At 46.7% G+C, this 13,514-nt stretch overlaps 1 protein-coding gene across 6 annotated transcripts in view; it reads left to right on the top strand.

The window, feature by feature from the left end:
• Positions 1-13,514, top strand: part of LOC122557046 (gamma-aminobutyric acid receptor subunit alpha-3-like) — a 274,530-nt gene that overhangs the window by 224,472 nt on the left and 36,544 nt on the right. For all 6 annotated transcript variants that reach the window (XM_087992291.1, XM_043704284.2, XM_043704283.2 and 3 more), the window contains one exon: positions 1,838-1,990. In XM_087992291.1, the coding sequence (XP_087848417.1) occupies positions 1,838-1,990 (153 nt within the window). The remainder of the gene's footprint in view (positions 1-1,837; positions 1,991-13,514) is intronic.

Genomic DNA, 13,514 nt, shown 5'->3' with positions numbered 1-13,514 from the left:
AAAAGGGAAGTGAAGAGATTTTTCTCAAAATTTAATTTTTGCATTTTGTTGATGGTATATTATTCCCCACTGCAACAGTCCTCAATGTAGTAGTTGGTTAGTTGGATCTAAGTCTTGGCTTGAGCAAGCAGTTGTTTCTTCTTGGGAAGTCTTTATATATTACTTTCTTTCCCACTCAGCTACAGAGAGGGGGGAGGGGAGAGAGACCTTGCTTGTTGTCAGGCCTTATATAGATCTGAGTTCTAACTCTCCCTCTTTTCTCTCAAACTACTGAAACTAGTCCACAAGATGTTGCTGAATGATTACTGTTTTTGCCTCAAAGATACCTTGTGCCAACTTGCCTCATAAAAATATCAAACCCATTTCCAGCAAAAATGGCATACAGTTCCACTGGTCCTTCTAGATGTGTAGAAGTGTGAATAATCCAAAGTCCCAGTTTCCAGTTTATATTACTATATAAAATACATGCAGTCATTTACACAGTCAACAGAGCACTGATCAGGAATGGAGCAGACAGTCATACTGTTCCAGGAGATCTGCTGTCCATCTGGACTATTTAATTCAGCGGTATTCCTCAACCTCCTGCCGTTGTTCTGGAATCTGATCAGCCTGCCTCATATGCTTTGGGTGTAGTTGTTGCCATTCTGCCTTTGAAATAGATCAGTCACAGCTTGATTGAGCAGTTTGGAAGTTTTGGAAATGAAGGCAGCATTATCATCCATTAGCTGCTCATTCATTTGCAGCTGTCAAATTTCACTCTTCCTTAATTGACGGTATCATTCACCTTTGGAACAATAATGACTAAAATTAAAAAAGTATGTATTAAATCGTGAAGAATTTTGGAACATCCTCAGGTCTTATAGGAGAACAGAGAACATAACAGCTCAGTACAGGCCCTTCAGCGCTCAATGTTACGCCAATCTGTGGAACCAATCCTACACTATTCCATTTTCATCCATATGTTTATCCAATGACCATTTGAATGCCCTTAAAGTTAGCGAGTCTACTACTGCTGCAGGGAATGCATTCCACCCACCTAGTATTCTCTGAGTAAAAAACTACCTCTGACATCTGTCCTATATCTATCACCCCTAAATTTAAAGCTGTGTCCTCTCGTGCTAGCCATTACCATTCAAGGAAAATCTTTAATGTGTTCTCTAAAGATGCATTAAGGCCAACAAGGTACCAAATAGATGCTGATTCACACAGAATCCTGATGTGATCTAAATCTCTGCTGCCTATGTTGTTCTTTGCAGTGCTGCCATTCACCTATCATAATTGTGTTCATGAAGCTACATTGGCTGTTGGTTAAGTAATACCCGAACCTTGATATTACAATTTAGCAGTCTTCCCTGATATCACCAATCTATGTGACTTGGCCTCAAATGTTTCTTCACAATGCTTCTGTGAAATGCCTCAGGACATTTCTGAAATATGACACATTTATCAAAGCTTTTTATTCTGCACTCACGAGGACAATTTGTAAGAATACCAATATAAAAAAAGGACAATGTTTGACATTCCCCTTTATATTGGTATTTCTTGAGTTTTTCCCTGATGAGCAATGATGAAAAGCTTCCACAAATTGTATCAGGACTCAAGTTATATCAAACAACATTTTATTTTATTAAAGATTCTTGAAAGTTGTTGATATGGGAATATTTATAGGGAGTCCCTATGACTCAATGCCGACAGGGAAGTCCCATGAATGTGATAATATATGCTCATCACAGATAATGGGGCTTGTCATTGTGTGTCACAGTTTTTCAGATGATGGCTTACTGCATGTGTGATTTTACTACCTTTGCCTAATTCTTTACTTTTCATGTCCCTTCAGGTGAATACATTATCATGACAACCCACTTCCATCTGAAGAGGAAGATTGGTTACTTTGTGATCCAGACGTATCTGCCCTGCATTATGACTGTGATTCTCTCCCAGGTCTCCTTCTGGCTGAACAGGGAATCCGTCCCTGCACGCACTGTGTTTGGTGAGTAAACTGTCATTTCCATCTGCACACTGGGCACAGCACATAATCACTTCTCTTTATTCTAATGCACTTCCACATTCCCAAAAACTTTGTCATTGAAAACTCTGCTGCCTGTGTTTTAACCCTGTTAGAGGTAGAAAAAAACTGCAGATGCTTGAATCCAAGGTAGACAAGCAGGAGGCTGGACGAACACCGCAAGCAGGAGTCCTGAAGAAGGGTTACTTTCGAAACGTCAACTTTTCCACCTCCTGATGCTGCCTGGCTTGCTGTGTTTTTCCAGCCGCCTGCTTGTCTTTGTGTGTTTTAACTCTGACAAAGTCCTGTTACCCAATAACCCTTGTGTTCAGTGACCTACATTTGCTCCAGGTTAAGAAATTTCTTTATTTTAAAATAATCATCCCTGTTTTCAAACCCATCTATGACCTCCTTCTCCCCTTTCTTGTTAACTCCTCTAGCCTTGCAGCACTCTGAAAGAAATGCACTCCTCTAATCATAGCCTTTTCAATATCCCAACTATAATTGCTTCATCATTGCATAAGTACATAAATGGTGCCTCGTACATCGTTGGTGTTTTCTCCTTAACCTCAAGCTCTGGCTTTCCTTCCCCAGTACCTCTCCACCTCTCCACCTTTAAGACACAAAGTAAAACCCATCACTTCCACTAAGCCTTTGTTCACCGGAACAAGCCTTTCCTGATGTGGCTTGGAGTAATGTTTCATTTTATAATGGTCCTGTGAAGCACTTTGGGATGTCTCGTTACATTAAAAGTACTATACAAATATAAATGGTTGTTTGTGTGTGTATTTTGTGAACGTAATGGCCTTTTCAAAGCCAGTCATTTGTAGCCAGATGTAAAGGAGGGGAAGGCGGACTCAGTTTGGAAATCCACTTGTGTTTGCCTTTGATTTCAACTGCAGTTTTTCTCATGCCTGGTGTATTTTGGCTGGAGTCAGCAGGGAGGCTAGTCTAATTAACCCACTTCCAATACCCTGGCAATTAGCTTTGTGCTATGTTGAGCAGCAGATTCTGGTTCAAGGGAACTGAAGCTAATATTACCAATCAATATTCAGAGGCAATAATCTATCTCCAAACTAATCACAACACAGATGTAGAGACACTGCTGTCCATTCATCTGTCATGTACAACTGCTCCAAAAAGAAAACTTTTGTTTCTTCATTCTTTGATGCAGTGCTAATTTCACTATCTCTGACCCAGAAGATTCAAGTGCCAGGTCAGGCATTACACCTATATCAGATGTCTTAACACATCCTAACAGTTTGGTGAAAGTAAACATTTCTTTACTGCAACTAATACCACTCCCTTTGCCTTTTTGTACCGTGAAATCTTTTAATATGTAACCTCACCCTACCATGGACCTTCCCAATTAGTCTTTCTTTCCCCTCCTGATCTCCCCACTTGCTCAAAGTCTGTTACATTTCTATTTTCTGTCAGTTCTGAGGAAAGGTCTTTGGCCTAATACTTTAACTCTGATTCCCTCTCCACGAATGCTGCCTGACCTGCTAAATATTTCCAGCACTTACCATTTTTATTTTAAGTTTTCAGCAGGCATAGTCTTGTGCATTTTTCTGTCAAATCTTTCCCCTAACTTTCTGTTTGTCACTGTTTTCTGTTTCCTGCCGCTCAGTTGATGTTGCGCCCATGTCATCATTGTTACTTTCACTCGAGGTGTCACAACAGTGTTGATAAGTTTGTTATGTGATATTTTATTGGAACCAAGGCCATAATAAGGTCAGGAGCTGAATGGCCCTGGTGGAACCCACACTGGGTGACACTGAGCAAGTTATTGCTGAGCAGGTGCTGCTTGATAGCACTGTTGATGACACTTTGCATCACTTTACTGATGATCGAGAGTAGATTGAAGGGGAGGTAATTGGCTGGGTTAGATTTGTCCTGCTTTTTATAAACAGGACATAACTTTCTACATTGCCAGGTAGATGTCAACATTGCAACTGTACTGGAACAGCTTGGCTGGGATATGGCAAGTTCTGTGCACAAGCCATCAGTAATATTGCCAGAATATTGGCAGGGTCCATAGCCTTTGCTGTATCCAATGGCTTCAACCATTTCTTGACATCGCGAATTGGCTGCTATCTGTAATGCTGGGGACCTCCAGATGAGGCTGATATGGATGGCATTCAGCACTCTGGCTGAAGATTGCTGCGAATGCTTCAGCCTTATCTTTTTCACTGATGTTTTGGGTCCTTCTATCAGTGAGTTTGGGGATATTTGAGGATTCTCCTCCTCCAGTGAGTTGCTGAACTGTCCACCACCATTTACAATTGGATGTGACAGGACGGTGGAACTTAAATCAGATAATTCAATTGTGGAATTTCTTAGTTCTATCACTTGTTGATTTAATTACAACAGTGGTTACATGATCATCATTAGACAAGATGTTAATTCCAGATGTTTGTTTCATTCAAATGTCAACATTGGTGGTGAGATTTGTATCCATGTCCAAGAAGATCAGTCTGGTGTTTTTGGTGACTAACTACACATTACAAAGCTACTTGATGTTACCACCACACTAAGGAAAATCCCAAAGCCTTTTATTCACATATAAGGAGCAAGAGGGTAACTAGAAAAAGGGCTAGCCCACCCAAGGACAAAAGAGGGAAGTTATGCGTGGAGTCAGAGAAAATGGGTGAGATTCTTAATGAGTACTTTGCGTCGGTATTCACCGAGGAGAGGGACATGACGGATGTTGACAGATCGCTGACATCTGTCCTATATCTATCACTCTTCAATTTAAAGTTATGTCCCCTCGTGCTAACCATCACTATCCGAGGAAAAAGGCTCTCACTGTCCAACCTATCCAACCCTCTGATTATTTTATATGTCTCAACTAAGTCACCTCTCAACCTACTTCTCTTTAATGAAAACAGCCTCAAGTCCCTCAGCTTTTCCACATAAGACCCTCCCTCCAAAGCAGGCAACATCCTAGTAAATCTCCTCGGCATCCTTTCCAAAGCTTCCACATCCTTCCGATGTGGCCTTACCAGAGTTTTGTACAGCTGCAGGCATGACTTTGTGGCTCTGAAACTCAATCTCTCTACCAATGCCGTTATGCCTTCTTAACAACCTTATCAACCTGCCTGGCAACCTTTAGGGATCTATTTACATGGACACCGAGATCTCTCTGCTCATCTACACTACCATTAGCCCAGTACTCTTTATTCCTGTTGCTCCTTCCAAAGTGAATCACCTCACATTTTTCTGCATTAAACTCCATTTGCCATCTCTCAGCCCAGCTCTGCAGCTTATCTATGTCTCTCTGTAACCTACAACATCCTTCAGCACCATCCACAACTCCACTGACCTTAATATCATCCATAAATTTACTAATCCATCCTTCTACGCCCTTATCCAAGTCATTGATAAAAATGACAAGCAGCAGTGGCACTGAAACAGATCCTTGAAGTACACCACTAGTAACTGAACTCCAGGATAAACATTTCCCATCAACCACCACCTCTGTCTTCTTTCAGCTAGACCAAACCATTTGATCCAAACCATTAAGTCACCCTCAATCCCTTGGCACTGTATTTTCTGCAATAGTCTACCATGGGGAACCTTATCAAACACCTTACTGAAATTCATACACACCACATCCACTGCTTTACCCTCATCCACCTGGTAGGCCACCTTCTCAAAAACCTTAAGGTTTGTGAGGCACGACCTACCCTTCACAAGACCGTGTTGATTATCCCTAATCAAATTATTCCTCTGTGGATGATTATAAATCCCATGTTTGAAAACCTTTTCGAACACTTTACCCACAACTGAATTGGTCTACAATTACCAGGGTTGTCTCTACCCCCCCTCTTGAATAAGGGAACAACAGTCTTCTGGCACTATTCCGGTAGACAATGATGACATAAAGATCAAAGTCAAAGGTGAAGCCAATCTCCTCCTTGGCTTCCCAGAGAATCCTAGGGTAAATCCCATCTGCCCCAGGGGATTTATCTATTTTCACATTTTCTAGAATTGCTAACTCTTCCTCCTTGTAAACCTCAATCCCATCTTTAGTAGCCTATATCTCAGTAATCTCCTCGACAACATTGTCTTTTTCCAATGTGAATACCGATGAATAATATTCATTTCACGCTCCCCCATCTCCTCAGATTCCACGCACAACTTGCCACTACTATCATTGATTGGCCCTAATCTTTCTCTAGTTATTCTTTTATTCCTGATATACTGACAGAAAGCCTGAGGGCTTTCCTTGATCCTACTTGCCAACAACATCTCATGTCCCCTCCTGGCTCTTCTTAGCTCTCTCTTTAGGTCTTTCCTGGCTAACTTGTAACTCACAAGTGCCCTAACTCAGCCTTTATGTCACATCCTTACAGAAGCTGCCTTCTTCCTCTTGACAAGAGATTCAACTTCTTTAGTAAATGATGGCTCTCTTGCTCGACCACTTCCTCCCTGCCTGACAAGTACATGCTTATCAAGGACACTATATATAGTTTGGGCTGAGGTTAGGAACAGGAAAGGTGAGGTCACCCTATTAGGAGTCTTTTACAGGCCTCCTAATAGTCCTAGAATCATTGAAGAAAGGATTGGGAAGGTGATTCAGGAGATGAGTGACAGTAATAGGGTGGTTGTTATGGGGGACTTTAACTTTCCTGATATTGATTGGGAAAGCTATAGCTCAAGTTCGTTAGATGGGTCAGTGTTTGTTCAATGTGTGCAGGAGAGTTTCCTGACACAATATGTAGACAGGCCAATAAGAGGTGAGGCCATACTGGATTTGGTTCTGGGTAACGAACCAGGCCAGGTGTTAGAATTAGAGGTAGGTGAGCACTTTGGGGATAGTGACCATAATTCGGTGATTTTTACACTCGTGATGGAGAGGGATAAGTGTGTACTACAGGGCAAGAATTATAGCTGGGGTAAGGGAAATTATGATGCGGTGAGGCATGACTTAGGATGTGTGGCTTGGAAAAGTAGACTCCAAGGCAAGAGTGTAAATGATATGTGGAACTTGTTCAAGGGGCAACTATTGAGTGTCCTTGATAATTATGTACCTGTCAGGCAGGAAGGAAAGGGTCGTGCGAGGGAGCCGTGGTTTAATAAGGAATTGGAATCCCTTGTTAAATGGAAGAGGGCGGCCTATCTCAAGATGAGACGTGAAGGTTCAATTGGGGCGATTGAGAGTTATAGGGTAGCCAGGAAGGACCTGAAGAGAGAGCTAAAAGCAGCAAGGAGGGGACATGAAAGGTCCTTAGTCGATAGGATTAGGGAAAACCCTAAGGCTTTCTATAGGTATGTTAGGAATAAAAGAATGACTAGGGTAGGAATAGGTCCAGTCAAGGATAGTAGGGGGAAGTTGCGTGTGGAGGCGGAAGAGATTGGGGAGACACTGAATGAATACTTTTCTTCAGTATTTACTCAGGAACAGGGCATTGTTGTCGATGAGAATACTGAGTCACAAATAAGTAGAATGGATGGCTTTGAGGTATGTAGAGAAGAGGTGTTGGAAATCCTGGAAAAGGTGAAAATAGATAAGTCCCCTGGGCCTGATGGCATTTATCCTAGGATTCTCTGGGAAGCAAGGGAGGAGATTGCAGAGCCATTGGCCTTGATTTTTATGTCCTCTTTGTCTACAGGAGTAGTCCCAGAAGACTGGAGGATAGCAAATGTGGTTCCCTTGTTCAAAAAGGGGAGTAGGGATAGCCCTAGTAACTATAGGCCGGTGAGTCTCACTTCTGTTGTGGGCAAAGTCTTAGAGAGAATTGTAAGGGATAGGATTTATGCACATCTGGATAGGAATAATGTGATCAAGGATAGTCAGCATGGTTTTGTGAAGGGCAAGTCGTGCCTCACAAACCTTATTGAATTCTTTGAAAAGGTGACGAAGGAGGTTGATGAGGGGAAAGCGGTAGATGTGGTATATATGGATTTTAGTAAGGCGTTTGATAAGGTTCCCCATGGTAGGCTACTGCAGAAAATACGGAGATATGGCATTGAGGGTGAGTTGGAGGTTTGGATTAGGAATTGGCTGGATGGAAGAAGACAGAGGGTAGTAGTTGATGGCAAAGTTTCTTCATGGAGTGCCGTCACTAGCGGTGTTCCGCAAGGATCTGTTTTGGGACCATTGCTGTTTGTCATTTTTATAAATGACCTGGAAGAGGGGTTAGAAGGTTGGGTGAGCAAGTTTGCGGATGATACGAAAGTCGGAGGAGTTGTCGACAGTGAGGAAGCATGTGGCAGGTTACAGCAGGATATAGAGAAGCTGCAGAGCTGGGCAGAAAGGTGGCAGATGGAATTCAATGTAGCTAAGTGCGAGGTGATTCACTTTGGGAAGAATAACAAAAAGATGGGGTACTGGGCTAATGGTCGGATACTTGGTAGTGTGGATGAGCAGAGGGATCTTGGTGTCCATGTACACAGATCTCTGAAAGTTGCCACCCAGGTAAATAGTGCGGTGAGGAAGGCATATGGCGTACTGGCTTTTATTGGTCGAGGAATTGAGTTCCGGAGTCCTGAGGTCATGATGCAGTTGTATAAGACTCTGGTACGGCCGCATCTGGAATATTGTGTGCAGTTTTGGTCGCCATACTATAGGAAGGATGTGGAGGCATTGGAACGGGTGCAGAGGAGGTTTACCAGGATGTTGCCTGGTATGGAAGGAAAATCGTATGAGGAAAGACTGAGGCACTTGGGGCTGTTTTCACTAGAGAAAAGAAGGTTTAGGGGTGACTTGATTGAGGTGTACAAGATGATTAGGGGGTTAGATAGGGTCGACAGTATGAACCTTTTCCCGCGTATTGAGTCGGGTATTACAAGGGGGCATAGCTTTAAATTAAGGGGGGGTAGATATAGGACGGATGTTAGGGGTAGGTTCTTCACTCAGCGAGTCGTTAGTTCATGGAATGCCCTGCCAGTAACAGTGGTGGACTCTCCCTCTTTATGGGCATTTAAGAGGGCATTGGATAGGTATATGGAGGATAGTGGGTTAGTGTAGTTTAGGTGGGCTTGGATCGGCGCAACATCGAGGGCCCAAGGGCCTGTACTGCGCTGTATTCTTCTATGTTCTATGTTCTATGTTCTATGACACGCAGTAGCTGTTCCTTGAATAAGCTCAGCATTTCAATTGTACCCATCCCCTGCAGTTTCCTTCCCCATCCTGTGCAATCTTGCCTACTCGCATCATAATTGCCTTTGTGCAGGGAAATTACCAACTTAATACAATCCTTTGAGGAAGTGACAAAGTTGATTGATGAGGGAAGGGCTGTAGATGTCATAGACATGGACTTCAGTAAGGTGTTTGAGAAGGTTCCCTTAATAGGATGATGGAGAAAGTGAAATCGCATGGGGTCCAGGGGGTACTACATAGATGGATAGAGAACCAGCTGGGCAACAGGAGACAGAGAGTAGTAGTGGAAGGGAGTTTTTCAAAATGGAGAACTGTGACCAGTGACGTTTCACAGGGATCTGTGCTGGGACCATTGTTGTTTGTGATATACATAAACAATCTGGAGAAAGGTATAGGAGATCTGATTAGCAAGTTTGCAGATGACACTAAGATTCATGGAGTAGCAGACAGTGAAGGGGACTGTCAGAGAATACAGCAGAATATAGATAGGTTGGAGAATTGGGTGGAGAAATGGCAGATGGAGTTCAATCCGGGCAAATGCGAGGTGATGCAGTTTGGAAGATCCAATTCAATAGTGAACTATACGGGAAATTGAAAGGCCCTGGGGAAAATTGATGCACAGAGAGATCTGGGTGTTCAGGTCCATTGTACCCTGAAGGTGGCAATGCAGGTCAATAGAGTGGTCCAGAAAGCATACAGCGTGTATTGAGTACAATAGTTGGCAGGTCATATTACAGCTGTATCGGACTTTGGTTCGGCCACGTTTGGAATAGTGCATGCAGTTCTGGTCGCCACGTTATCAGAAGGATGTGGGTGCTTTGGAGTGGGTGCAGAGGAGGTTCACCAGGATGTTGCTTGGTATAGAGGGTGTAGCTATGGAGACGGGTTCAGTAGATTAGGATTGTTTTCATTAGAAAGACTGAGGTTGAGTGGGGACCTGATTGAGGTGTACAAAATCATGAGAGGTCTAGACAGGGTGGAGAGTAAGAAGCTTTTTCCCAGAGTAAAGGACTCAATTACTAAGGGTCACGTGTTCCAGCTGAGAGGGGTAAAATTTAAGGGAGATATGCATGGAAAGTTCTTCACGCAGAGGGTGGTGGGTGCCTGCAACATGTTGCCAGCAGAGATGGTAGAGGTGGGCACGATAGCATAGTTTAAGATGTATCGAGACAGATACATGAATGAGCAGGGAGCAAAGGGATACAAACCCTTAGAAAATAGGCAATAAGTTTAGATAGAGGATCTGGATAACCTAGATTAAACCTAGATTAAACAGGTTTGGAAGGCTGAAGGGCCTGTTCCTGTACTGTAAAGATTTTTGTTCTGTGTTCTTCGTACTGCCTCTCCTTGATTAGGAGTGGGTTTAATCTAGGTTAACGAACCTTGTCAATTGTTTTCAGGAAGTATAGAGAACGTGCTCTGAGTGCTGCTGTGGTTATACAGAATGTCAAGTGGGAGTTCGGTGTATTTTGACGGAATTGGATGAAGAATGTCCTTTCTTCCTCAACTGTTTCATGCTCCTGGAACTGGCACTCACTTTGGTGCAGGAGGAAGGAGCTGATTGATCTGTAGATGTGCGAGGTTATCCATTTGGAGAGAGCAAATAAAGCAAAGCCATATACAATTAACAAGAGGGTATTGCAACGGCGAGAGGAGGTGAGACACATTGGAGTACAAGTAGATGAAGTGGTAACAAAGGCATTTGGTGAAATATTGAAGCAGGGATGTAGTGCTGAAGTAGTATAAGATACTAAATTTAATTAATTTTATTGTCACTTGCTTTCAAATGAGAGCAGTCAAACATTTGCAGGGTCACTTAGGTTTAAGATACCTAGGCGCAGATATTTAAGCACAGGTACACAATACTTTATCTGCAACAGAATCCAGTCCGGGACACACCTCCCCGCGCCAGAATCCAGACTGGGACACACCTCCCCGCGCCAGAATCCAGTCCGGGACAGACCTCCCCGTGCCAGAATCCAGTCTGGGACAGATCTCCCCGTGCCAGAATCCAGTCTGGGACAGACCTCCCCGTGCCAGAATCCAGTCCGGGACACACCTCCCTGCGCCAGAATCCAGTCTGGGACAGACCTCCCCGCGCCAGAATCCAGTCTGGGACAGACCTCCCCGCGCCAGAATCCAGTCCGGGACAGACCTCCCCGCGCCAGGCTCCAGTCCGGGACAGACCTCCCCGCGCCAGAATCCAGTCTGGGACACACATCCCTGCTCCAGAATTGAGTCTGGGACACACTTCCCCATGCCAGAATCCAGTCCGTTACACACCGCCCTGCGCCACAATCCAGTCTGGAACACACCTCCCCCTGCCAGATTCCAGACCGGGACACACCTCCCCGCGCCAGAATCCAGTCTGGGACACACTTATCCGCTCCAGAATCGAGTCTGGGACACACCTCCCCGTGACAGATCAGTCCGGGACAGACCTCCCTGTGCCAGAATCCAGTCCGGGACACACCTCCCTGCGCCAGAATCCAGACTGGGACACACCTCCCCGCGCCAGAATCCAGACTGGGACACACCTCCCCGCGCCAGAATCCAGTCCGGGACACACCTCCCTGCGCCAGAATCCAGTCCGGGACACACCTCCCTGCGCCAGAATCCAGTCCGGGACACACCTCCCTGCGCCAGAATCCAGTCCGGGACACACCGTCCCGCGCCAGGATCCAGTCTGGGACTGGCCACCCCGCGCCATACACCAATCTGGGACACACTGCCCTGTGCCAGAATCCCTTCCGGGACACACAACCCCGCTCCAGAATCCAGCCCGGGACGCACCGTCCCGCACCAGAATCCAATCTGGGACTCGTCTACCCGCGCCAGACACCAATCCGGGACACACTGCTCTGTGCCAGAATCCAGACCGGGACACACCTCCCTGCGCCAGAATCCAGTCCGGGACACACCTCCCCGCGCCAGAATCCATTCCGGGACACATAACCCCGCTCCAGAATCTGTCCGGGACACACAACCCCACTCCAGAATCCAGTCCAGGACAGACATCCCCGCGCCAGAATACAGTCTGGGACTGGCCACCCCGCGCCAGACATCAATCCGGGACACACCTCCCCGCGCCAGAATCCATTCCGAGACATACATCCCCGCTCCAGAATCGGGTCTGAGACACACCTCCCCGCGCCAGACACCAATCCGGGACACACTGCCCTGTGCCAGAATCCATTCTGGGACACACCTCCCCGCTCCAGAATTGAGTCTGGGACAGACCTCCCCGCGCTAGAATCCATTCCGGGACACACATCCCCGCTCCACAATCCATTCTGGGACACACTTATCCGCGCCACACTACAATCTGGGACACTCCTCCCCGCACCAGACTCCAATCCGGAACACGCCTCCCTGTGCCAGAATCCAGTCCGGGACAAACCTCCCCCACCAGAATCCAATCTGGGACTCGCATCCCCGTGCCAGACACCAATCCGGGACACACTGCCCTATGCCAGATTCCATTCCGGGACACACAACCCCGCTCCAGAATCGGGTCAGGGACACACCTCCCCGCTCCAGAATCCAGACCGGGACAGACCTCCCAGCGCCAGAATCCAGACCGGGAAAAGACCTCCCCGTGCCAGAATCCAGTCCGGGACACACCTCCCTGCGCCAGAATCCATCCGGGACACACTTATCCGTGCCAGAGTCCAGACTGGGACACACCTCCCCGCGCCAGGCTCCTGTCTGGGACACACCTCCCCGCGCCAGGCTCCTGTCTGGGACACACCTCCCCGCGCCAGGCTCCTGTCTGGGACACACCTCCCCGCGCCAGGCTCCTGTCTGGGACACACCTCCCCGCGCCAGGCTCCTGTCTGGGACACACCTCCCCGCGCCAGGCTCCTGTCTGGGACACACCTCCCCGCTCCAGAATCCAGTCTGGGACAGACCTCCCCGCTCCAGACACCAATCCGGGACAGACCTCCCCGTGCCAGAATCCAATCTGGGACACACCTCCCCGTGCCAGAATCCAATCTGGGACACACCTCCCCGTGCCAGAATCCAATCTGGTACACACCTCCCCGTGCCAGAATCCAATCTGGGACACACCTCCCTGCGCCAGAATCCAGTCCGGGACACACCTCCCTGCGCCAGAATCCAGTCCGGGACACACCTCCCCGTGCCAAGCTCCTGACTGGGACACACCGTCCCGCGCCAGGATCCAGTCTGGGACTGGCCACCCCGCGCCATACACCAATCTGGGACACACTGCCCTGTGCCAGAATCCCTTCCGGGACACACAACCCCGCTCCAGAATCCAGCCCGGGACGCACCGTCCCGCACCAGAATCCAATCTGGGACTCGTCTACCCGTGCCAGACACCAATCCGGGACACACTGCCCTGTGCCAGAATCCAGACCGGGACACACCTCCCTGCGC

The sequence above is a fragment of the Chiloscyllium plagiosum genome, unplaced genomic scaffold, assembly GCF_037043375.1.
Source record: "Chiloscyllium plagiosum isolate Xiang-an unplaced genomic scaffold, Cpla_swu_hap1 HiC_scaffold_11, whole genome shotgun sequence".
Taxonomy (NCBI): domain Eukaryota; kingdom Metazoa; phylum Chordata; class Chondrichthyes; order Orectolobiformes; family Hemiscylliidae; genus Chiloscyllium; species Chiloscyllium plagiosum.
Note: the sequence above shows the minus strand (reverse complement) of the source record. Positions and strands in the feature narration are given on the sequence as shown.